The following is a 27,455-nucleotide window of genomic DNA, read 5'->3' on the forward strand; positions in this document are numbered from 1 at the left end:
CAAGTACGTGTGACGGGGGTTAACGACTTTGTGCGCTACGGGCAATGAATTGTCCGTGACGCACAAACGACGGGGGCGGGTGCAATCACTCATGCGATCACACGATATATCGTCCTGTGTAACGCCGCCCATAGAGGAGCAGTGGGAATAAAATAAGAATAAATGGACACTTTTGATCAGTTCATTGTCTTGTGCTCATTGAAGGTAATAAACTGAACTGAAGGTAATAGGCGGTTACTCGCCTTTCCTTCCATCTCTGGTCTTGGTTGACAGGCTGTAGAAGTGACGTCACAACTACAGTCCATGTGACTGCTGCCGCCACTCAATGGACTCAGTAGTGATGTCGATGTAGATGGCAAGTGGTGATGAGTTTAGTCATTGGCTGCAGAGGTCACGTGTGCTTATATCATGATAGGAGAAGCATTTGAAAGACATCATTGAAGCAGGTCAGGGTGACTAAGCGCTGAGTTTGTTGGACATAAGAAAAAATAAATCTCAGAAAACTCTTTGAAAGCGTGCGAGTGGCAGAGGATTGTGTGTGTGCGTGCATGTGGCAGAGCAATGCGGGCGTGCATGTGGCAGAACATTGCAGGTGGGCGTGCATGTGGCAGAGCATTGCTGGACCGGGGTGTGGAGAGCGCTATGTGGGGAGCACTATGCAGCCGTCCTTGGTGACACTTTAGGCATTTGTGGTCACCAACAAAATGGCTCTGCACTGTGATCCTAAACTTCATCTTCCCTTATCCTTTTGGAAACACCCAGATTGGGAGAGGGAGGTGACATTACACACAGCAGAGCAGATTCTGCCCACTTTTACTGCAGCTGTAATGTGAACTAGTTCTACAGTAGCTCTGCAGCAGGATTTCAGTAGCTGCTCCCCCTAGTGTTTAAGAGTAGTAAATATCAAACTTTTTCATTTTTTTACATATATATTTTACATTTTTTCAGTTATTGAATTTTTTTTTTTTGGACGACACCTTCCCTTTAAGCAGCCTTTTGCAAACTTATAAGCAAGCCAAGTGACGAAGATAATTATCCTTCAAATGATATAGTGCTAAAATAACAGATAATACACTTTGAAATACTATGATTTGTCTTCATGACCTAAAACATCAAATGAGATAAGTCTTACCTTCCTGAGATATCCAGCTCCTCACTTGTTTTACTTAATTCTCCTTCTGTGGTGTCGTCCAATCCGTTGGTGACATCATTACCGTATCCCATGGTTATTCCACTGCCAGAGTCAACTTTAAGAAACTCCTGTTCCGCTTCGACAGACGCATTCCTCTCCAAGTACTGACTGCTTTCCTTGATTCTCTGCTGAATCATTGGTGTGAGTGGCATCTCAAAACTGAAAAAGCTATCTGGTTCATAGTACAAGGTGTCCAGTGACTCCACGCTGTAATACAAAGATGTATTGTCCAGTATGTTTTCAAACTGGGAACTGTACAAATCTGTTGAGTCCTCAGAGCATCGCTTTGATCTGGTGTCTTCATATTGGTCATCAATCACAATTCTAGGACTTGAAAGAAAAAAAAAAACTATTAAAACTATATACTGGATTTCACAGTAACAATGACTAGATAATGAAAAAATACCTTTCAAGTTAACTTTTCAGAATAAGTAGTCGTGTGTGTACATGAGGAATAACGCTATTTCCGACAATTATACGTCTTGTATGCTGCCTTTTTACCAGTTTTCCACTCTGCAGACTCTAATGCCTGCTTTACACAAGTCGACCGATCGTGCGATTTCACGATCAATTGTACCCGCCCCCGTCGTTTGTGCGTCACGGGCAAATCGCTGCCCGTGTCGCACAAAGTCGTGAAACCCCCATCACACGTACTTACCTGCGGAGCGACCTCGCTGTGGGCGTCGAACATCCACTTCCTGAAGGGGGAGGGACGTTTGGCGTCACAGCGCCGTCATACAGCCGCCAGCCAATAGAAGCGGAGGGGCGGAGATGAGCGGGACGTAAATATCCCGCCCACCTCCTTCCTTCAGCATAGCCGGCAGGAGCCGTGGGACGCAGGTAAGCTGTGTTCATCGTTCCCGTGGTGTCACACGGAGCGATGTGTGCTGCCCCGGGTACGATAAACAACCGGCGCCATTTTAATTAAACAATTTTTTAAAACTGAGCGACGAGTACACGACTCACGATTTGTGAGCGATACTGCGTCGCTCGGAGGTCTCACACGAGACGACGTCGTGAACAATGCCGGATGTGCGTCACAAAAACCGTGACCCCGACGATGCATCGCACGATAACTCGTCTCGTGTAAAGCCCGCATATCTCTATCTACCTAATTTGCAAATGACTGAGCTATAAAGTAGAAACTAGCTTCTATGATGATGATACACGGCACACAGACAGATTCCTGCTCTTTTGCCCTTTGGTGGCAAGCATGGATGAAATTACAATAGTATTATAGTACTGAGCTGTGAGAATGTGAATCCATCACTGAAGTGGAAGTAAATACATGTTTAAAAAAAAGCTCAGCTGGATATTTCGGTGTCTCTATCTGCCTGTTTTCTCTCCCTGCTCATTCCCTTTTTCCTCCACTTATATAGTTGCCTGTGTAACATTACTGACAGTCTGTCTTGTCTTGAGCAAGACGACATTTAGTTATTTTTACAGAGTAGATCTCGAGTTCAGGAGACTGGAAGGAGGGGAACAAGTGGCTTGTAAGGGGAGAAAAAAATTGATTTCGCTGAAAGATATACCATGTTTCCTATGTTTGCCTAGTTTGTTGAAAGTACAGCTCTCTTTTAAGTAGCCATTACAATGCCATTTCAAATACGTAAAAATGCCACACAATCTACCTGAAAAGGGCATATTGCAATTAAAAGCCTTCGTACAATAAAAAATATCTTGGATCGGCGGGACTAACTGGACTTAAAACAACAAAAATCGACTCCAACCTGGAATTGATCACGAATATCTGGCCAGACACCGGTCCTCATATAAGTCTATGGGGACAAGAATCTGGAGCTTAAAAATGGTGGTAGAAAGGATAGGGGGTTTAGAACAGGCGCGCTATAATTACAGAGTCTCTGGCGCGGCTGTAACTGCTTCCTGGCCACTCCCTCTTCTTCTGGGGCTGCTGATTATTGCTCATCCATATTCACTGCTTCTCCTGCCCACCTGCAGTCCAGGCATTTGTGATTGGTTGCAATCAGCGTGACAGCGTCTGACTGCTTGCGATCACAGATCCAGTCTGCATGTCACTATCGTGGTATAAAATAGATAAAAGAAATTGACGTAGGGTCCCCACATATTATGATACCCAGCAAAGATAAAAGCATACGGCTACAGGCTGCAGCTCCCACATGTGCGCTTATCTTGGCTGTGTATCAAAATATAAGGAATCACATGCAGAATTTTTTATTATTACTTAAACAATTTAAAAAAAACGACACGTGGTCCACCCCAATTTTGATACCCAGCCATGATAAAGCTCTGCAAATGGGTGCTAGTATTCTCAGGCTGGGGAGACAAATGCTTATTGGGCCCCCGAGTCTAAAGCTAGCAGGCTGCAGCCGCCCAGGATTGTCGCATCCATTAGATGTGACAATTCCAGAATTTTACCTGGCCCTTCCTGAATGCCCTGATGCAATCGAGTTAATAAGGGGTTAATGGCAACTCACAGCTGCCACTGAGCCCTAGATTAGTAATGACAGACATCTTTGATACCCTTCTTATTACTAATCTGTAAGTGAAAAGAAATAAAAACAAACACTCTTTTTTGAAATAAACAAAAAAACCACCCTCCTTCATCAATTTATTAACCCCCAAAAACACTAAAGTCCGACGTAATCTATACGAGGTCAAAGGACGATTCCAGCTCCGCTACATGTGAAGCCACAGCGCGCGGCCATAGAACAATGACTGCCTGCTGTGACCTTCAGGCAGAAACTGAGCCTCAGTGATCAATGGTGACGTCACTCAGGTAATTTGTGGTCATAGCTGGAGGTTCCCACGGTCCTTAACCTGTGCTAGCAGGTAATCTGACCTCAAATGGCCTCATTAAACTCAGCGATCTCACCTGCATCTCTTGGCAGAAAACTGCTGTTTTTTTGCCAAGAGATGCGGATTTGGCGATGAAATTTTTACACTATATTCCGGCACTAATTCTACACCTCCTTGGAAAAAATTGCATCATTCCGCATGTGGATTTGATGTGTTTTTTTTTGCCAGGAGGTGTAGATTGGATGTATGAATATCGTGGAAAAATTGGACCAAAAATTTGGACCAAAAATGCAAAAAAAAAAAAGTATTGGCGCTGTTTCAGTGAGGTTTTTTGCTAGGAGGTGCAACTTTGGTGCTGAAATATCTGCACCAGATTTCAGCACCAAAATTGCACCTCCTGGCAGAAAACCGCACCAAAACTACATTTTTGCATTTTTGGGCAAGACATGCAAATTTGGTGATGACATTTTTACACCGTATTCCTGCACCCAGTCTATACCTCCTGGAAAAAAAAAATTGCATCACTACCGCATCATACCGTATGCAGTAGAGATGTGTTGGGTTTTTTTTGTCAGGAAGTGAAGATTGGGTGCAGGAATATGCTGTTGAAACTTCAGCACCAAATCTGCATCTCTTGGCAAAACAAAAACGCGGTTTTCTGCCAGGAGATGCAGGTCTGTGAACTCAGTGATCTCATTTTATTTCAAATAAAGATTTTTTTCGGTGTTTGTTTTTTTTCTTTTCACTTACAAATTAGTAATGGGGGAGTGTCCTACATGCCTTCCATTCCCTCAATACTAATTCTAGGGCTTAGTGGGAGGTGGGGGCTGTTCTTAACCCCTTATTAGCCCGATTACCATTGTACCAGGGATTGTCACATCCAATGGATGCGATAATCCTAACTGGCTGCAGGCTACTATTTTTAGGCTGGGTGGTCCCAATAAGCATTGGTCTCCCCAGTCTAAGAATACCAGCCCCCAGCTGTTAGGCTTTATCATGGCTGGATATCAAAATTTGGGGGGACCGCACGCTGTTTTTATTAAATCATTTAATTTAAAAAAAAGCCGCATGCGGTACCTCTTATTCGGATACACAGCCAAGATAAGTGCACGGGTGGGGGCTGCAGCCTGTAGCCGTATGCTTTATCTGTGCTGGATATCATAATATGGGGGACCCTATACTATACTAGTTTATTAATTTATTTACTTTTACACCACGATGGTGACATGCAGACAGGTTCTGTGATTGCAAGCAGTCAGATGCTGTCATGCAGGATGGAGGCATATCTGACTGCAAGCAATCAGAGACACTAGGATTGCCCATTACACAGGGGAACCAGTGAACATGGTTGAGCAATAATGAGCGGCCCTGGAAAAAGTCCAGCACCCGGACACTTTTAAAACCTCGCGGATCCGGACTATTTACAGGCCAGATCCGTCCAGCACTAAAAATAAACGTTGATGAGCGAGCATCGGGGTGCTTAGGTACTCACGGGGTTCGGCCGAGTATTGCGGGGGCTAGGATGTGTCATCCGTGAAACAATGGCCACAAAGTACAGCATTTCTTCACCAGAGAAAGCCATTTGCAGTCTTCGAATGGCTCTCACCTGGGTTAAAGCAACATTTTTAGATGTAGTGTGTAAATGGGGACGAAAAAAACCCGCCCCCCTCCCCCTCCCTCTGGAAATGCTCTGTTTATAGCAGACTGTATAGCTGGCTGTATGTGGGCGGAGAGACCAATCATTGACTTCCATTATACTTGTTACTTGAGTTGAGCACTTTTAGAGCATCTCACCTGCTTGATTCGAGGACCGAGCACCTGAGCATCTTAGTGCTCGCCAATCTTTAAAAATAAATAATGCCAAGATTTGCAGTTTTTGTCTGTCACAGCTCCTAAAGAATAAATTAAAGAAATACTGCATATCCTAGCATGGCATAGATTAAAACTAAAGCTCCCACCACAAGTGTCAATCCCTCACTATGCTCCATTGATAGAAAAATAGAAAAGTTATGGATCTTTTTAAAGTGCTTTGGATTTTTTTTAATTGTAAAATTAGTAAAATCTTTAAAAAAAAAAGTATATAAAAAACCCCAAAGTTTTTATATACATAGCTTTGTAGATAAAAATAAGAAAGCTAGAAAATGCCAACTTTAAAGGCTATATACGCCTCAAGATAGAGCCTTTGAAATATAAAATTCAGTCCACAAAAATCAAGCCTTATCAATAAAGATATTCTTCAGCCATTCGTAGTTCATAAAGTACATTCCACTCGCCGGCACATCTCTCATGAGCGTAAGCATCGTCCCCTTGTATATTCCTCCGATTCCAGCCGCTCTGTAGATTTGCTTGGCACAGTCCATCGGGCCGGCATATTTCACTCCAGTGGCCACCTGGATCTGTAATAGGCACTTGATTCTCTCACCAGGTGCCATGATCGCCGTCGTGAAGACCCCGGATAACATACCGGCTGCGAACAGCTGGGGATACGTCACAATTTCTTCCGGATGCTTCTGCTGGAGTTTCTTCCCAAGACCAAAAACCGAAAAAGCAAACTGCAAACATTGGGTTGACCCCGATGATGGGGGCCGCCATCCCCTTGTACAGACCCTTGACACCCTCATTTATAAGAGTCTTCTTAAAGCAGTCGAAGGTCCCCGAGTACAGAAGGGTCTGCCCCGGGCCTGGCTTCACCGGTGTCTGAATCCGAAACTTTATAGTGTCCAGGGGATGTCCTGCAAACACCAGACACACGCCTTCAAAACTCCTGCAAAAAAGTTCTTCAAGGGGCTGACCACTTGTTGCTGCTGCTTCTTCTCAGCCATGATGACCGCAGTATCCTGGGCACCGGTCAGTGACAGCCGCCTCCCGCACTCAGGACAAGCTTTACACCGCGACCTTCGCCCTACTTTGCCTTGCAGACAACTGACCAATCAAACCTTATCAATAAAGCTCAAATATTCCTGATCACTAAAGAATTTGATGACTATATACTTTAGATGGATGTTAAAATTCCTGATATTTTTGTTTTCATTGGAAATAATGTAATCAGTTTGGTATATTACGCACTCCTCATGCTCAACTGACCCAAGTGTGCATGTTTGGGAGGATTGGAATGAATAGCTTATTCAACCAGTAGGTGTGTAATCTGAATGGTGGTCACCATAAAGGCCCACATACACATTAGATGGCTATCAGCTGAATGATGCATTGGCCAATCGTTCCGTCAGTAGCAATAATGGCCGTCTCTCCCATGCACAAGAGCACTTGGTCAGCCGAGAGCTCCCGCCGACTGAGATGCATACCAGCTTATCTCTTAGACAAGAACATGCTTGAGAGTCCGAAATCAGACATTGCCTGATCAAAATCTCCCCCGACAATTAGTTGGCTGACGCCCCCATACACACTAGGCTTTGGTCGAACACGTTGATATTGGTGGGTTTGGCTGATGTTTCTCTAACATGCATGGGGCCCTTTACACTTGATTGGGACACTTTTGGAGTAAGGCATTTACACATTGCTGCTTTAAAGGGAACCTATCACCTCTTTTTTGGCCTATAAGCTGCGACCACCACCACCGGGCTCTTATATACAGCATTCTAACATGCTGTATATAAGAGCCCAGGCCGCTGTGACAACATAAAAAAAACCTTTATAATACTTAACTAATGGTCGCGCGGTTGGTCATATGGGCGTCTCCGTTGACCGGTGCCGACGCCGCCTCTTTTGGCCATCTTTGTTCTCCTTCTCTAGCCACAGTGCATGACGCGTCCTGCGTCATACACAATCGCAGGGATTCAGGTCCTGAGCAGGTGCACTTTGATCTGCCCTGAGCAGGGCAGTTCAAAGTATTGTAGTGCACTTGCGCAGGACCGGCGAGTGTGTATGACGTAGACGCATCATGCACACAGGCTTCAGAAAGAGGGCGAAGATGGCCGAAAGATGAGGCACCGGCATCGGAGATCGGAGACGCCCATATGGCCAACCACGCGACCATTAGGTAAGTATTATAAAGTGTTTTTTATGTTCTCACAGCGGCCTGGGCTCTTATATACAGCATGTTAGAATGCTGTATATAAGAGACCGGTGGTGGTGGCCGCAGCTTATTCGCCAAAAAAGTGGCGACAGATTCCCTTTAAGGGTTTTTTGTTGTTGTGACACAGAGAACGGCAATGGCCCCAATGTGAGAATGCAACCTTTCAGACAACAAAAAAATCTATCCTCCAAAAAATATATTATTTTCAGAAAGTAATTCTAACTCCTGAAACGGTGCACAGACATTCTTTGAGACTTTTCCGGATACAGGTTTCAAGTGTTCATTAGTTCTAATGATAGCTAAAGATTAAAGGATTACAGACGACTAATTAACTTTAATTTGTGAACTAATAAAAGATACAAATACCATTAATTCTTTTAAATGGACAAATCTCCATTAAGTCAATTATATCTCTTTTGTTTAGCATTTGACACAATGAAGAAAACAAAAATACTAGAGTATCTTCTCTAAAAAATAAAAACCTCTACAAGTCAGCTAGGAAGTATATGAAGTATACATAATAATTTCGAAACACAATCGCCATCAATTAGGAGCAGACGATCTAAATAAGGAACAATGTTTCAGCAGATACATATCCTTGGAATCATAAGTAATCTATAGAACCGAAGGCTGGACTACTAAACTCTAAAAAAAAAAAATCTGCCCTCGCTGTCTGGAAATTCCACTTACTACGCACTATTATTTCAGCACCACAGATTATTTGTCAGCTGTTCTACCTAAAAATATGTGACGCTGAACAAAGTTCCGAACAAGCCGGCTGTAAGGTTGTCATCCACTTGGTGTGTCTTCTTAGTTGCAGATACACAGACCTCAATTGAGCCAATTCACCAGTTTTCTGCAGAATTCAGCCATAAAACTGTTTGAAATGCCACAAAATGTTTGCATTGGAAAAGTAGAGCGTACAAAAAAGGGTGTGCACAAATTAGGATTATTCTTTATGCAGTATATCACAAAAGTGAGAAGACCCTGCACATTTTTGCAAATATTTTATAAAATTTTTTGATAGGACAACGCTGAAGATGTGACACTTTGATACAATTTAAAGTAGTCAGTGTACAGCTTGTATAACACTGTAAATTTGGTGTGCCCTCTAAAAAACTCAACACACAGCCATTAATGGCTAAACTGCTGGCAACAAAAGGGAGTATACCCCTAAGTAAAAATTGTGCCCAAAGTGTTAATAATCTCTTGGGCATGGAGTTCACTAGAGCTTCACAGGAACCACTGGAATCCTCTCCCATCCTCCATGACAACATCACGGAGCTGGTGGATGTTAAAGATCTTGCCACCTGCACCTTACGTTTGAGGATGCCCCACAGATGCTCAATAGGGTTTAGGACTGGAGACATGTTTGGCCAGTCCATCACCTTTACGCTCAGTTTCTTTAGCAAGGCAGTGGTCGTTTTAGAAGTTTGTTTGGGGTCGTTATGTTGGAATACTGCCCTTCAGCTCAATTTCCGATGGAAGAGGATCAGTATGTCACAGTACATGTTGGCATTCATGGTTTCCTCAATGAACTGTAGCTCCCCACAGCCAGCAGTACTAATGCAGCCTGAAACGACAATCCCACCACCATGTCTGACTGTAGGTAAGACACACTTGTCTTTGCACTCCTCACCTGGTTACCTCCAGATATGCTTGACACTATTTGAACCAAATAAGTTTATTTTAGTTTCATAAGACCACAGGACATGGTTCCAGTAATCCATATCATTAGTCTGCTTATCTTCAGCAAAATATTTGCATGCTTTCTTGGCAATCATCTTTAGAAGAGGCTTCCTTCTGGGATGACAGTCATGCAGACCAATTTGATGTAGTGTGTGGCGTATGGTCTAAACACTGACAGGCTGTCCCCTCCACCCGTTTACCCACTGCAGCAATGCTAGCAGCACTCATACGTCTCTTTACAGAAGGCAACCTCTGGATATGACGCTGCGCACATACACGCAACGTCTTTGGACAACCATGGTGAGGCCTATTTTGAGTGGAACCTATCTTGTTAAAATGCTGTATGTTTTTTACCATCATGCTGCAGCTCAGTTTCAGGGTGTTGGCAATGTTGTTATAGCCTAGGTCATCTTGTAGAGCAGCAATTCTTTTTTCAGATCCACAGAGAATTCATTGCCATGAGGAGCCATGTTGAACTTGCAGTGACCAGTATGAGAGAGTGTGAGAGCGATAACACCAAATGTAATACACTTGCTCCCCCTGCTCACCTGAGATCTTGTAATGAGTCACATGACACTGGGAAGGAAAAATAAGTAATTGGGCACAATTTAGCCATTTTCACTTAGGAGTATTCTCACTTTTGCTGCCTTTCGTTTAGACATTACTGACCATGTGCTGAGTTATTTAGAGGGAACACCAAATGTACACTCTTATACAAGCTTTACACTGACTACTTTACATTGTATCAAAGTGTCAGATCTTCAATATTGTCCTATGAAAAGGTATAATAAAACATTTACAAAAATGTGCAGGGTGTACTCACTTTTGTGGTATACTGTAATTACCTGCATTCAGGGACATTAATTTACTGAAAAGGCACAACACCTTTGACATTTTGAGGGCCCCCATTCACATTACATGAAAGTTGGCAGGAGTCAACATTTTTAGTGGGATCAGACAACCAACTGATGCTCAGGGAAGTCTCCCAACTCTTTAGAGAGCCTCCTTGTCCCCAAAGATGCTAACAAACAAATTCCCTAATCTCACACACATATGGACCAACTTCTTAGGAAGTTAACCAAGCCATCAGTATATTTTCAAAGTAACGTAAAGCGGGCTTTACACTCTACAATATATCTTACGAGATGTCGGCGGGGTCACGTCGTAAGTGACGCACATCCGGCATCGTTAGTGACGTCGTTGCGTGTGACACCTACGTGCGACCCTGATTGTGTGCAAAAACGTTGATCGCATACACGTCGTTCATTATCTAAATATTGTTTGTTTTGTTGAATGAAACCGGTATATTGATACGTGTGACACCCTAACAACGACGAACCTCATCGTTATTATGTACGTCATATGCGACGCAGGCGTGTCTCTCCACGCCATGCCTCATTACCACCGCTACGATTGGTGGTACCAACTGCGTAACTTCATGCTTTATAAGGCGTATGCAACTCGTGTAATGTTAATCATTTATCCCTGTCTGCGGTCCGGTAGAACTAACGAGATATTGATCGATGTGGCATCGTATAGAATATGCACGTGTGACGGCTCAGAGATGACCTATGTACGATCTCTTCAGATCAGATCGTATATACGACCTGGGCGTGTCGCATCGCATACGAGACCGCATATGAAATCGTAGCGTGTAAAGCAGCCTTAAGTTCACATGAGCGTATAAAAAAATCATCCAATTTTCATCCGAATTAAAACGCATGTTATACATCAGCAGTGAATAAAATTCACAAGATCAAATTATTTCCCAGGTTAATAGTGCATACTGACTTTTTTATTATGGTCATTCAGTCTATGTAAAAAAAAAAACAAACATTGGTCCATGTAAAAAACTGACATTACTGAAAATATGGTTGTGTGAATGGAGCCTAAGGGAAAACATACAAAAGTCCAAGCAGATTGTCCATGGTTGGCTTCAAAGTCAGGATCCCAATTCTGCAATAGAACAGTGCTGACTGTTGAATTTCCATATATCACTTTCCATGGACATGCTTAGAAACCTTCCAGAGAAATGACTTAGGACTTACCTTTGAGGAATTCGAACATGTCCTAAAATCCCATCGCCATGTTCGGTATCCTTTATGAAGACTTCATTGTCTACCCCGTCATGAGTACACGAGTCAGAGGCGCTCCTGGGCCTCTGAATTACTGATGAAAATGTTGCCCCTACTAAACTTCTAGTCCTCTCATGTTTGGGAATGTAACTGCTTGTTCCTGGAGATATGAGGGACATTGTATCATTTTGTTTTCCATCAACCGTAGACGGAGAATTGTCCTCCCATCTTTCAGGCATCTCTGTTTGTACCGTTGAGATATCTATACCGTTACTAGCAGCATTTTCTAAACATGCCAACAAAACAGGAGACTGCGGAGAATCACCACCATTCTCTTCTCCATCACCTCTTGTTAAAAAAGTTCTTTCCACTGGACTATCACTCTGGTCCATTATGGGCGAAGATAAATTACGTTGAGATTTAGGAAAATCTGCGATTTCGGTGATTTGTGACAGAGAAGATTCAGAGAGAGTTTCTTCCTCAGAAATGGCTGGTAATTCTCTCTCCACATACATATAGGATTTTCTTTCCGGAGCAACCACGGTAGGAGTTGTTGGCTCTTCTTGACTTGGAACCATAACATCATCTACAAGTTTTAATGGCTGGTAGACATTATTGCCACTGTCACCAGCTATCAAATGACATTCTGATTGAGATTGTCTGTTAGAAAGTGGAGATGTTTCTTGAGGGTCTAGAGAGCAATTATTGTCCCCATTGTCATCCCCTTCTGAATTTTGAGTCCTGCTCCTAAATGTGTCATGTAAACAGTGTTCAGAATTGTCTTCGGGTGTAACTGGGCTGAGCTCCTCCAGTCCTCGTGTATCTGCTGGGCATTGTGTCTGTTCCCCTAATTGTCCATATGCAGCTCGAAATGTGTCATTCTCCCGATGCTCGGTGGTTCCATACTCAGGGAATTCATTATTGACACTAGCAGCCTGAGGAAGCAATCTTGTATTTCCAGGGTCATCTGTTAAAAAGAACAGAAATATCATTATAACCATTAGTATTGTAACATACCATGTACGTTAAGCCCTAAGTTCCCCCTACAAAAAAATAAAAGTAAATACAGGGTGGGCCATAAGTATGGATAAAATGGAAGTTGTTGCTGATATCACCTTACCGTTTGTGACATATTAGTACATGGGAGGGGCAAAACATTTCAGGCCGGGTGACGCCCATGGTGGCCATCTACAAAGCCGCCATTTTGAATTCAACATTACTTTTTTCAATGGGAAGGGGGTCATGTGACACATCAAACACAGAGAATTGCACAAGAAAAACAATGGTGTGTTCATTTTTAACGTAGCGTTATTCATTATCGAGTTACTGACACGATTGTGACATGGAACAACGAGAGTAACCCACTAAAGGATGTCCTCAAAGTGCTGCCCATTGTGTTGAATTGTCAACGCGATTCTCTTCTCCCATTCTTGACACACCGAGAGCAATACCGCAGATTCAGGATCCAGGAGGCCTGTGGTAGCATATCTTCTGCCGTATTGCTCTTGGTTTAGGTTATCCAGCTTAGGTTTGGATTTTATGCTCACTGCTCCTTTATGCAGGTTTTATACATAAATGCTATATTTCAGCTTTTGCTAGACATATGGAATGTGAATAAACTGTATAGGGTGCTTTACACGCTGCAACATCGCTAACGATATATCGTCGGGGTCACGTCGTTAGTGACGCACATCCGGCGCAGTTAGCGACATCGCAGCGTGTGACACCAATGAGCGACGATCAACGAGTGCAAAAACGTGAAAAATCGTTGCTCGTTGACACGTCGTTCATTTCCTTAATATCGTTGCTGCTGCAGGTACGATGTTGTTTGTTGTTCCTGCAGCAGCACACATCGCTATGTGTGACACCGCAGGAACGGCTAACATCTCCTTACCTGCGTCCACCGGCAATGAGGAAGGAAGAAGGTGGGCGGCATGTTCCGGCCGCTCATCTCCGCCCCTCCTCTGCTATTGGAAGGCCGTTTTGTGACGTCGCTGTGATGCCGAACGCACCTCCCCCTTGAAGGAGGGATTGTTCGGCGGTCACAGCGACGTCGCTGAACAGGTATGTGCGTGTGACGCTGCCGTAGCGATATTGTTCGCTATGGCAGCGATCAACACATATCGCACCAACGATGGGGGCGGGTGCTATCGCTCGTGACATCGCTAGCAATCGCTAGCGATATTGCAGCGTGTAAAGCAACCTTATCTGTCCCCAGTTATTATGCATTAAAGAAATTCTCCAATGTTACTATTTTATGATTTCCCAAATAAAAATAATCATAGCTTTTGTATATTTCGTAGTACAATAAATACCCGGGCTAAAAAAAAAAAAATCCAAGCCAGCGTTTTAGCTCTGTGGCACGCGCAAGATGTTCTTAGTTAGGAATAATACACTTACAATGCCATATCTACACTCAGAAGAATGTTGCAGAATTGACCTAAGAAATATCATTTATTACATTTTTAAATGTAAGTGGAAGTCATGTGAAAGAAAAGGAAACAAGAAATCTTTCATACAAGGTATATGGGAATGTGGGAAGTGCTATGGTAAATGGTTATACTGTATTTGTCCACCAGAGGGTACTCCTGTTCATAGATTTTACCTCCTGCCATAGTCTCCCACATCTGCTACACATAGTTTAGCAAATTTTGTTTTTCACTATTTGCTACTTCAGCGTTTTTAAATCTTATAGTCATGGTAACTTGAAGTACAATGATTTTCATAAGTTTTCTAATTTTTGCTGACATACATCAAATTTGTGCACAGACTCAACGTTTATGCTACAACTGTAGAAAAAAACATGGACCACACATCCAAAATCTGTACACTAAAAGGGACTCAGACTGTATGAATAATAATAATAATAATAATAATCCTTTATTTCTATAGCGCCAACATATTCCGCAGCGCTTTACAATTCAGGAGGATCATATACAAACAAATAACAGTTATAGAAATACAATATTTAAAGGGAAAAAAAGCAACCCTGCTCCTGAGAGCTTACAATCTACAATGAGATGGCGGGCAAGGTACAAGTGCTTATTTACAATGACAATCCAGCCATCTCAAGGAAATGGGGGATAAATAATGGCTTCCTGGACCAGTTGGCCAAAACCTTGAGATGCATTTGGGTGCCTTGGAGTTTGACAAGGGGTTATTTTCAGATAAATTGTGGAGGGATTATGTGAAATTAGTTTGGCTAGGGAGTGTGATAGGCCGCCCTAAAAATATGCGTTTTTAGGGTGCGTCTGAAGCTGAGTAAGTTGTGATTTGTCCTAACTTCTTGCGGTAGAGCGTTCCAGAGGATTGGTGCAGCTCGGAAGAAGTCTTGGATTCGGCAGTGGGAGGTTCGAATTAGTGTGGATGTTAGTCGAAAGTCATTTGCAGAGCATAGAGAACGGGTGGGGTGATAGACAGAGATCAGGGTGGAGATGAAGCCCACTGCCACATCACAGCGAACCCCTAATGCTATGTGTCCACGGTAGAATGTACCTGCGGATTTTTCTGCATGAAAATCCGCGACTTTCGCGGCAAATCCGCACCTTATTTTTGCCGCGGATTTACCGCGAATTTGCCGCGGATTTTGATGCGGATTTTTTTTTTTTTCCCCATTCTATACCCAAAATCCGCACCAAAATCCGCAACAATAATTGACATGCTGCAGATTTTTCCGGATCAAAATCCACGGCAAATCCGCCGCGGAAAAATCCGCAGCATGGACACAGCATTTCCAAAATGCCATTGAAATGGCTTGGAAGTGCCGCTGCTGCAGATTTTCGGTAAATCCGCGGCAAATCCGCGGCAAAATCCGCGCAAAATCCGCAGCGTGGGCACATAGCCTAAGAGGGTCCATGACCTTAAAGATGCGGCGCTATGTGGCAACCAGCGCCAAAGTAATACTGCATCAACCGTGGAGCAACTCAGACTCCCCAGAGCACCCATTCTACCTGGCAAACTGCACATGGTCTCAGACAGAAAGCTATCTATGAAGACAAGAAAAAGCCACATACAGTGGCATGTAAAAGTTTGGGCACCCTTGGTCAAAATTACTCTTATTGTGAACAGTTAAGCAAGTTGAAGATTAAATGATCTCTAAAAAACAAAGTTAAGATGACACAATTACTTTGTATTTTAGGCAAAAAAAATATATATTTTCATCTTTTACATTTGAAAAATTACAAAAAGGAAGGGAGATGGGCCTATGCAAATGTTTGGGCACCATTGGAGACTTGTGTGCTGAGATACTTTGACCAAGGTTTCAGACCTTAATTAGCCTGTTAGGGTTGTGGCTTGTTCACTATCATTAGGAAAGGCCAGGGGATGCAAATTTCACAGCTTTATGCAACCCAGACGCCTCTAACCTTGTGCCAGAAACCAGCAGCCATAGGTTCTTCTAAGCAGCTGCCTAGCACTCTGAAAATGGTGGAGGACCACAAAGCAGGAGAGAGAGGCTATAAGAAGATGTCAAAGCGTTTTTAAATTGCCTTTTCCTCATTTTGAAATGTAATTAAGAATTGGCAGTTAACAGGAACAGAGGAGGTTAAGACACGGTCTGGAAGACCAAGCTAAATTTTTGTGAGAAAGAGGAAATGAACCACTGCGTTCTCCTGCAGACAACACTCACGTCTCTGCAGGAGGGAAAACACTGTACCTAGAACGCAGTGTCTCCAGATTGTGTGGATCTACCCTTACAAATCCCGAGGTAAAAAATGGGCACATGGCTTAACAAATCAGTAATGGCTTAACTTGAAGATTTTGCATTGGGGCCCACAAATTTCAACAAAGCCCCCAACCATCAGGGTTCTAAGTCAGAAGGTTTTGGCTACCTAACCTGAGAGCAGCATAATGTAGGGGCAGAGACGCCGATTCCATTATTGTGTCACTTACTAAGATTCTTATTGTAGTTTTTACAACATTGTTGTTTTATCAGCAGAAGATTATCAGTCGAAGACTACTTTGTCTAGTGCCATCTAGTCCAAGTATGCCCCCAACACTAATTGGCAGCTTTATGCCTATGCACACTGTACACAGAAAGCTACCAATTTTTGATGGAGGTGGGGTTGTACAGAGCTCAGAATTTAGAAAACTGCTAGCTCTCCAGCAGAAAACAGTGATTTTATCAAAACCGCAGCAAGCTGCCCAGTGACACATGGCTGGAAACAGATTTGCAAATGCTCATTCATTCCTCTTTCTTCGATGGAGGTCCTGCACAATAGACCATCAATGTTCAATAGACTACATTAATGGGAAACCAAATTATCATACTCTGTCCATGATTATCAGATAAAGGCACCCCACTCTGTCCATGATTATCAGATAAAGGCACCCCACTCTGTCCATGATTATCAGATAAAGGCACCCCACTCTGTCCATGATCATCAGATAAAGGCACCCCACTCTGTCCATGATCATCAGATAAAGGCACCCCACTCTGTCCATGATCATCAGATAAAGGCACCCCACTCTGTCCATGATTATCAGATAAAGGCACCCCACTCTGTCCATGACCATCAGATAAAGGCACCCCACTCTGTCCATGATCATCAGATAAAGGCACCCCACTCTGTCCATGATCATCAGATAAAGTCATCCCACTCTGTCCATGATCATCAGATAAAGGCACCCCACTCTGTCCATGATCATCAGATAAAGGCACCCCACTCTGTCCATGATCATCAGATAAAGGCACCCCACTCTGTCCATGATTATCAGATAAAGGCACCCCACTCTGTCCATGATCATCAGATAAAGGCACCCCACTCTGTACATGATCATCAGATAAAGGCACCCCACTCTGTCCATGATTATCAGATAAAGGCACCCCACTCTGTACATGATCATCAGATAAAGGCACCCCACTCTGTCCATGATTATCAGATAAAGGCACCCCACTCTGTCCATGATTATCAGATAAAGGCACCCCACTCTGTCCATGATCATCAGATAAAGGCACCCCACTCTGTCCATGATTATCAGATAAAGGCACCCCACTCTGTCCATGATCATCAGATAAAGGCACCCCACTCTGTCCATGATCATCAGATAAAGTCATCCCACTCTGTCCATGATCATCAGATAAAGGCACCCCACTCTGTCCATGATCATCAGATAAAGGCACCCCACTCTGTCCATGATCATCAGATAAAGGCACCCCACTCTGTTCATGATTATCAGATAAAGGCACCCCACTCTGTCCATGATTATCAGATAAAGGCACCCCACTCTGTCCATGATCATCAGATAAAGGCACCCCACTCTGTACATGATCATCAGATAAAGGCACCCCACTCTGTCCATGATTATCAGATAAAGGCACCCCACTCTGTCCATGATTATCAGATAAAGGCACCTCACTCTGTCCATGATCATCAGATAAAGGCACCCCACTCTGTTCATGATTATCAGATAAAGGCACCCCACTCTGTCCATGATTATCAGATAAAGGCACCCCACTCTGTCCATGATTATCAGATAAAGGCACCCCACTCTGTCCATGATCATCAGATAAAGGCACCCCACTCTGTCCATGATTATCAGATAAAGGCACCCCACTCTGTCCATGATTATCAGATAAAGGCACCCCACTCTGTCCATGATTATCAGATAAAGGCACCCCACTCTGTCCATGATCATCAGATAAAGGCACCCCACTCTGTTCATGATTATCAGATAAAGGCACCCCACTCTGTCCATGATTATCAGATAAAGGCACCCCACTCTGTCCATGATCATCAGATAAAGGCACCCCACTCTGTCCATGATTATCAGATAAAGGCACCCCACTCTGTCCATGATTATCAGATAAAGGCACCCCACTCTGTCCATGATTATCAGATAAAGGCACCCCACTCTGTTCATGATTATCAGATAAAGGCACCCCACTCTGTCCATGATCATCAGATAAAGGCACCCCACTCTGTCCATGATCATCAGATAAAGGCACCCCACTCTGTCCATGATTATCAGATAAAGGCACCCCACTCTGTCCATGATTATCAGATAAAGGCACCCCACTCTGTCCATGATTATCAGATAAAGGCACCCCACTCTGTCCATGATCATCAGATAAAGGCACCCCACTCTGTCCATGATTATCAGATAAAGGCACCCCACTCTGTCCATGATTATCAGATAAAGGCACCCCACTCTGTCCATGATTATCAGATAAAGGCACCCCACTCTGTCCATGATCATCAGATAAAGGCACCACACCTTTTCTCATTTCCAGTTTGGAGCCCTTATTATTTCTCATGGAATGCAAAATACCCTGGATTTATATTCAAGCCTCCAGGCGCTACAGTAGTAGAGCTGAGGAGTATGCTTGCATATACCCATGTGACTTTACTATGTGACATGTCATTTGCACTGAGCGTAACACCATTCGGAGAATCCTTGGGAATGTAAACTGTTATTGTAGCATGTCAGCTACCCAGCTCATGAATCGCGGCAGTGTCCAAGCAAGACCAATTCTGTACATTGGCTACAGACAGCTGAGAATGCTACACATCCCATTCATATATTAACCAAGCAAGATCACAGAACAGAAACCAGCACGGTTTACTAAACCAAGAAGCTGAAATAGAAATATAAATAGATACTGATCTTATCGGACAGATACTATATAAAGACTTGCTGCTACTTGTATGAATTATAAACATCTGCGCACAAAAGGCAAAACTAAAATAACCCTCTATTTTTTTTATGTTGTACTATGGAAATATTGCTTTTCTATAATAATAATAATATTAATAATAATTATTATTATTATTATTTATTATTATTATTAATAATAATAATAAGTTGAGCTACCGTAAGTTTCAGCATGTAAAATGTATTCCTTTCTGGAGTCACTGAAATGCAGTTTGCATCCTACTTTCAGACTTTTCTCACTAGGAAATCCTTCCCAGTAATACTATACTAAACAAAAAGTCTGCAGTCTCTCTTTGTGCCTGCAGACTGCCGAATCATGACAGTGTGTAATGTGCACACTGTCACGATTCCCTGATATTCACTGACTAGACTTCTGGACTTCTCTCAATCCACTTCTATTGAGAGAAGCTTAAAGGAGTTATCCGACATACACTCCAAAAAAAATTGTAAGCTAATCTGTGCTGTATTGTCATATACAGTTAGGTCCAGAAATATTTGGACAGTGACACAAGTTTTGTTATTTTAGCTGTTTACAAAAACATGTTCAGAAATACAATTATATATATAATATGGGCTGAAAGTGCACACTCCCAGCTGCAATATGAGAGTTTTCACATCCAAATCAGAGAAAGGGTTTAGGAATCATAGCTCTGTAATGCATAGCCTCCTCTTTTTCAAGGGACCAAAAGTAATTGGACAAGGGACTCTAAGGGCTGCAATTAACTCTGAAGGCGTCTCCCTCGTTAACCTGTAATCAATGAAAGAGTTAAAAGGTCTGGGGTTGATTACAGGTGTGTGGTTTTGCATTTGGAAGCTGTTGCTGTGACCAGACAACATGCGGTCTAAGGAACTCTCAATTGAGGTGAAGCAGAACATCCTGAGGCTGAAAAAAAAGAAAAAATCCATCAGAGAGATAGCAGACATGCTTGGAGTAGCAAAATCAACAGTCGGGTACATTCTGAGAAAAAAGGAATTGACTGGTGAGCTTGGGAACTCAAAAAGGCCTGGGCGTCCACGGATGACAACAGTGGTGGATGATCGCCGCATACTTTCTTTGGTGAAGAAGAACCCGTTCACAACATCAACTGAAGTACAGAACACTCTCAGTGAAGTAGGTGTATCTGTCTCTAAGTCAACAGTAAAGAGAAGACTCCATGAAAGTAAATACAAAGGGTTCACATCTAGATGCAAACCATTCATCAATTCCAAAAATAGACAGGCCAGAGTTAAATTTGCTGAAAAACACCTCATGAAGCCAGCTCAGTTCTGGAAAAGTATTCTATGGACAGATGAGACAAAGATCAACCTGTACCAGAATGATGGGAAGAAAAAAGTTTGGAGAAGAAAGGGAACGGCACATGATCCAAGGCACACCACATCCTCTGTAAAACATGGTGGAGGCAACGTGATGACATGGGCATGCATGGCTTTCAATGGCACTGGGTCACTTGTGTTTATTGATGACATAACAGCAGACAAGAGTAGCCGGATGAATTCTGAAGTGTACCGGGATATACTTTCAGCCCAGATTCAGCCAAATGCCGCAAAGTTGATCGGACGGCGCTTCATAGTACAGATGGACAATGACCCCAAGTATACAGCCAAAGCTACCCAGGAGTTCATGAGTGCAAAAAAGTGGAAGATTCTGCAATGGCCAAGTCAATCACCAGATCTTAACCCAATTGAGCATGCATTTCACTTGCTCAAATCCAGACTTAAGACGGAAAGACCCACAAACAAGCAAGACCTGAAGGCTGCGGCTGTAAAGGCCTGGCAAAGCATTAAGAAGGAGGAAACCCAGCGTTTGGTGATGTCCATGGGTTCCAGACTTAAGGCAGTGATTGCCTCCAAAGGATTCGCAACAAAATATTGAAAATAAAAAAATTTTTTTGGGGTTTGGTATATTTGTCCAATTACTTTTGACCTCCTAAAATGTGGAGTGTTTGTAAAGAAATGTGTACAATTCCTACAATTTCTATCAGATATTTTTGTTCAAACCTTCAAATTAAACGTTACAATCTGCACTTGAATTCTGTTGTAGAGGTTTCATTTCAAATCCAATGTGGTGGCATGCAGAGCCCAACTCGCGAAAATTGTGTCACTGTCCAAATATTTCTGGACCTAACTGTAAATCACCCCTACATTGTTATTTTTTGTTTTCTAACTTTTGTTCCTCTTGAATTATCCCTTTATTCTCTGCAGCACCTTGTTTACATTCAGCTCCAGCAAACTGACCACTTCCTGTATTCTTGGTTGCCAAACCTCAGTCAGAGCTGGCACCACCCAGCCTCAGTGTCCAGAAACGCCCCCTGCCCGGCCTCACTGTCCAGAAACGCCCCCTGCCCGGCCTCAGTGTCCAGAAACACCCCCTGCCCGGCCTCACTGTCCAGAAACGCCCCCTGCCCGGCCTCACTGTCCAGAAACGCCCCCTGCCCGGCCTCACTGTCCAGAAACGCCCCCTGCCCTCCCTCTGCACATTCAATGGCTGTCAGTATTCTGCCCAGCACCTGATCTCTCAGCATGTGACAGAGCAGAGATCCAGCTTCTCTCATCTGTGACACAGCAATCAGCTCACATCCCATCCACAATGGTAACAGAAAGAGTTGTTACATGTTCCTCACCCCTTATAGATAAATGAATACTGTGTAAGGTCTGTTTCACACGTCAGTGATTCTGGTACATTTGTGCTTTTTTTTAAAGGTACCAGAATCACTGACATACGCAGACCCATTATAATGAATGGGTCTGCTCACACATCAGTGATTTTTCACTGAACGTGTCTCCGTGCGGCGTACCCGCGTGTGCGTGATTGCCGCACGGAGACATGTCCATTGTTTTCTGGCATCACTGATGTCCCACGGACCACGCAGTTGTGTGGTCCGTGAAACACGTGCCAGAAAAAAACGTGCTTTTAAAATAAAAAACATTTTAACTCACCCGGCGTCCAGCGATGTCCTCTGCAGCCCGTGCAGCTTGCTGCTTCTGAGCCGGCTCATTATTGTCGCGCATATTCATGATGCACGACACAGCTGACCCAGAAGCAGCTGCTGCGGGGGTCAGCGCCGGTCGGATGCTGCACCGCGGGAGCGATCAGCACCATGGAGAGCGGGAGCGGGCGCAGGTGAGTTGATTACTAAGTGCAATCACGGGCAGTAATCTGTAAGTGACAGTAAATAAACACATACACCAAGAAAAAACAGTTTTTTGCAATTAAATACATCACCCTCATAAGCCTCTTGATTAGGCTACATTCACAGGACTGCCCCGTTTTTGCGGTCTGCAAAAAAATGGTCATGTTTTTTCACGGATGCAACTGTGTGGCATCCGTTCCGTTCTGTATATGGTCCGTGTGTCATCTGCGTACCTTCCTATTTTTTTCATACTGCAAAAAACCGAAGCAGCTAGATAGATAGAGGGATAGATAGATAGAGACAGATAGCTAGAGGGATAAATAGAGGGATGGATGAATGAATCAAGAGATAGATAGAGGGATAGATAATAGTTGAGAAAGACCAATATAATGTCCTACCCCCCCACATATTCTAAGCTGGCACCCTTTAGTAACTTTCATGTGGCACTAAAGGGTGCTTAGCCTTGTATTTAGCCAATAAATAAATAAATAATTAAAAAAAAAACGACGTGAGGTCCCCCCATCTTTTCTAGCCAGCTAGGGTAAATCAGACGGCTGCAGCCTGCAGACCACAGCTGGCAGCTTCACCTTGGCTGGTAATCCAAAACAGAGGGCACCCCACGCTATTTAAAATTAAATAAATAATTTAAAACAAAAAACGTGGGGTCCCCCCCAAATTGCATCACCAGCCAAGGTAAAGCGGACAGCTGTGGTCTGGTATTCTCAGACTAGGGAGGTCCACCGTTATTGGACACTCCCCAGCCTAAAAATAGCAGGCTACAGCTGCCCCAGAAGTGGCGCATCCATTGGATGTGCCAATCCTGGCGCTTTGCCCCAACTCATCCCGTTGCCCTGGTGCGTTGGCAAACGAGGTAATATATGGGGTTGATGCCAGATGTGTAATGTCACCTGGCATCAAGCCCTGGGGTTGGTGAGGTCAGGCGTCTATCAGATACCCGACATCACCAACCCAGTCAGTAAGAAATAAAAAATAGACAACAAAAAAAGTTTTATTTGAAAAAACACTCCCCACATTCCCTCTTTCAACAATTTATTGACAAGAACAATCCAATCCGGGTCCGGCGTAATCCAATAAGGGGGGGGGGGTCGCACGGCGATCCATACCATAGTCAATGAGACTCCCAGTCAATGAAGAACAAAATGTTCCCCATTGGCTGGGAGAGCAATGCAGTGACCTGAGCTAACATCAATGGGTCAGCCCAGGTCACTGCAGGGGATGCCGAGCGCTGCCGTCAGGAGGTTAGATGAGATCATTACCTGCAGTAACGATCTCCTGCTCTCCTGACGTCAGTGCTGTCACTGACTTCTATGCCCGCCGCGTTCTACGCAGTATCGCGAGAGCCCGTGACGTCACTGCTAGTGACAGTCTCGGGCCGCCCGCGAGACGGGCAGAGAAGGCAGTGAATGCGGTGATGTCAGAAGGCAGGAGATCGTCACAGCAGGTAATGATCTCATCTAATCTAACCTGCAGCTACATGTGCAGAGAGCAGGGAGCCACGCACACTGCTTAGCGCTGGCTCCCTGCTCTCCTAGCTACAGTACACATCGGGTTAATTAACCCGATGTGTACTGCAGCTACATGTCACAGTGCAGAGAGCAGGGAGCCGCGCACACTGCTTAGCGCTGGCTCCTTGCTATCCTAGCTACAGTACACATCGGGTTAATTACACGATCTGTACTGCACCTACATGTGCACAGAGCAGGAGCCGGCGCTGGCAGCAAGAGCGGCGGAGGCTGGTAACGAAGGTAAATATCGGGTAACCACCTTGGTTACCCGATGTTTACCTTGGTTACAGCTTACCGCAGCTGCCAGATGCCGGCTCCTGCTCCCTGCTCGCTTCATTTCGTCGCTCTCTCGCTGTCACACACAGCGATCTGTGCGTCACAGCGGGAGAGCGACGACCAAAAAATGAAGCTGGACATTCAGCAACGAACGGCGACCTCACAGCAGGGGCCAGCTCGTTGCTGGATGTCACACACAGCGACAGCGACGAGACGTCGCTGCAACGTCACAGAAAATGGTGACGTAGCAGCGACGTCATTGTCGCTGTGTGTGACACCACCTTTAGCAGTCAGTGTCCCGCTCCCTGCCAGCCCCGCGGCGTGAGAAGCTGCTGATACTGTGGGCAGACACTGACATTTCAGTGCGGGCAGCTGCGGGGCTGGCAGGGAGCGGGACACAGACTGCACGGGCAGTGATGACAAGCAGCGCTCGTCATCCCTGCGGCTGCACGCACTGCAGGGTGAGAAGCAGCTTATACTGCAGAGGGGGGCAAACACTGACACGCTGCAGTGCGGGTATCCGCGGGGCTGGCGCGGGACACAGACTGATGCACACACACAGGTGACCCATGATGACACAGACAGCGCGCACGGGGGAGGGGGGGGGGGGGGACAGTTCCCAGGGCGTCAGGCAGTACACATGATAAAGCGCTGGGGACACAGCGCTGACAGTGTATCTGACAGCAAGTGTTCCTTGCCTTATTGAACTGGACACTGAATCGGCTGGAATTCAGGGCGCACGTAGCTGGGCACAGGAGGCGGGGGAGGGAGACTACGGAGTGTGTGGGAGGTTGTGGCCAGAGTACAGGGTGCAGGGGAATGTGTGGGAGGGTGCAGGGAACGGGGGCGGTTACTCCACGCACTGTACAGCCCAGCAGGGAGGCGACATGCTGTTCCAGATTTGCATGTCAACATGGCCCTGCCCATGTAGATATGAAATGACCGGAAGCAGCAAAATCGCGGCAGGAGCGGTCACATGACCACTCTGAGCCGGGGGAGAGGGGCTGACAGCAGGGCAGGTAAGTGGTCTCTATCTACTTACCTGCCCCAATGTAGCCCAATAGGGAAATAAAAAAAAAAAGTCAAAAGAAGCCGGATAACCCCTTTAATGAAACTATCCTGCATATGACCACAAATATGCAAATAGAGTACATGCGGATATGTGACCGAGTGGAATGGGACATACAGGGGAATAATGATAGTGTGCAGACTGCACTTTCATTTTAATTAGTCTGCAATCACAAAAGCTAAGTGAACACATTGTTTCTTGGATTGGAGAATTCCTTTAAAATTAGGTATATTTTATTCCCTTCCATGCCTTTTCATTATCTGAAATATATATATATATATATATATATATATATATATATATATATATATATATATATATACACTAGCTGTACTACCCGGCTTCGCCCTTTTTAATAACTGCTGTTAACAAAATAGAATGAATTAACAAAAATGTATTCTGCACACAAAAACCACAAAACAAACAGATAGAAATATATTTATTAAAAGGCAAAAACTAAGCTAATAGAAGCATTTCACAACATTACAACAAGCATTTCATCACCACAGATATTCCACACAGATTTAACTAAATTGGCCAAGTAATGTGCTCAGTCTGTCTCTTTCCAGATCTGACTCTTTCCCCGCCTGACGCTTTCCCCGCCTGACGCTTTCCCCGCCTGCCTCTTTCCCCGCCTGCCTCTTTCCCCGCCTGCCTCTTTCCCCGCCTGCCTCTTTCCCCGCCTGCCTCTTTCCCCGCCTGCCTCTTTCCCCGCCTGCCTCTTTCCCCGCCTGCCTCTTTCCCCGCCTGCCTCTTTCCCCGCCTGCCTCTTTCCCCGCCTGCCTCTTTCCCCGCCTGCCTCTTTCCCCGTCTGCCTCTTTCCCCGTCTGCCTCTTTCCCCGTCTGCCTCTTTCCCCGTCTGCCTCTTTCCCCGTCTGCCTCTTTCCCCGTCTGCCTCTTTCCCCGTCTGCCTCTTTCCCCGTCTGCCTCTTTCCCCGTCTGCCTCTTTCCCCGTCTGCCTCTGTCTGTCTCTTTCCCAGTCTGCCTGTCTCTATCTCTCTGTTTCTTTCCCCATCTGTCTCTTTCCAGGTCTGTTTCTTTCCCAGTCTGTCTCCCTGTCTCGGTCTGTGTCTTTTCCTGTCTGTCTCTTTCCCTGTCTGCCTCTGTCTGTCTCTTTCCCAGTCTGCCTGTCTCTATCTCTCTGTTTCTTTCCCCATCTGTCTCTTTCCAGGTCTGTTTCTTTCCCAGTCTGTCTCCCCGTCTCGGTCTGTGTCTTTTCCTGTCTGTCTCTTTCCCTGTCTGCCTCTGTCTGTCTCTTTCCCAGTCTGCCTGTCTCTATCTCTCTGTTTCTTTCCCCATCTGTCTCTTTCCAGGTCTGTTTCTTTCCCAGTCTGTCTCCCCGTCTCGGTCTGTGTCTTTTCCTGTCTGTCTCTTTCCCTGTCTGCCTGTCTTTGCCTGTCTCTATTTCTCTGTCTCTTTCCCCGTCTGTCTTTATCAAGATCTGTGTCTTTCCCCATCTATCTTTGTCTCTCTGGCTGTCTGCCTGTCTCTGTCTGCATGTCTGTCTGTCTTTTTCCCTGTCTCTTTCCAGGTCTGTCTCTTTCCCCGTCAGTCTCTGTCTGTCTTTTTCAGTTTGTCTCTGTCTGTCTCTTTCACAGTTTGTCTCTGTCTGTCTCTTCCCCTGTCTGTCTCTATCTCTCTGTGTCTTTCCCTGTCTGTCAGTCTCTATCTGTTTCCCCACCGACATCTTATTACCTCATATATAAGCTTCTTGTACTATGAATGTCTTTTGTTCCTATAGCAACCACTCACAGCTCTTACTAATAACCTGTAGTTCCAGGCTCCATTTACTTTAATGAAGGCATGTTTTTTGGAGAGTAACTGTAAAGCGCGGGGTTAAATTTTCCTGTCAAAACATAGTCTATGGTGTTCCCTGGGTCACATGAGGTGTCTGTGCAAAATTTTGTGATTGTAAATGCGACAGTGCGGATACACTTTTCGTTTCACTTTTTCCCCATTATGTAGATAGGGGCAAAATTGGAACACGCGGGGTTAAAATTTCGCCTCCCAACATAGCCTATGACGCTCTCGGG

At 44.5% G+C, this 27,455-nt stretch overlaps 1 protein-coding gene and 1 pseudogene across 4 annotated transcripts in view; both read right to left on the reverse strand.

Moving 5' to 3' along the window:
• PSD3 (pleckstrin and Sec7 domain containing 3) overlaps window positions 1-27,455 on the reverse strand; it is a 926,316-nt gene that overhangs the window by 466,320 nt on the left and 432,541 nt on the right. For all 4 annotated transcript variants that reach the window (XM_075352479.1, XM_075352480.1, XM_075352481.1 and 1 more), the window contains 2 exons: window positions 11,741-12,734; window positions 1,133-1,522 (listed from right to left, as the gene is read on the reverse strand). In XM_075352479.1, coding sequence (XP_075208594.1) covers window positions 1,133-1,522; window positions 11,741-12,734 — 1,384 coding nt within the window. The remainder of the gene's footprint in view (window positions 1-1,132; window positions 1,523-11,740; window positions 12,735-27,455) is intronic.
• Window positions 6,181-6,792, reverse strand: LOC142303284 (mitochondrial carnitine/acylcarnitine carrier protein pseudogene; annotated as a pseudogene).

Source organism: Anomaloglossus baeobatrachus, chromosome 1 (genome assembly GCF_048569485.1).
Source record: "Anomaloglossus baeobatrachus isolate aAnoBae1 chromosome 1, aAnoBae1.hap1, whole genome shotgun sequence".
Taxonomy (NCBI): domain Eukaryota; kingdom Metazoa; phylum Chordata; class Amphibia; order Anura; family Aromobatidae; genus Anomaloglossus; species Anomaloglossus baeobatrachus.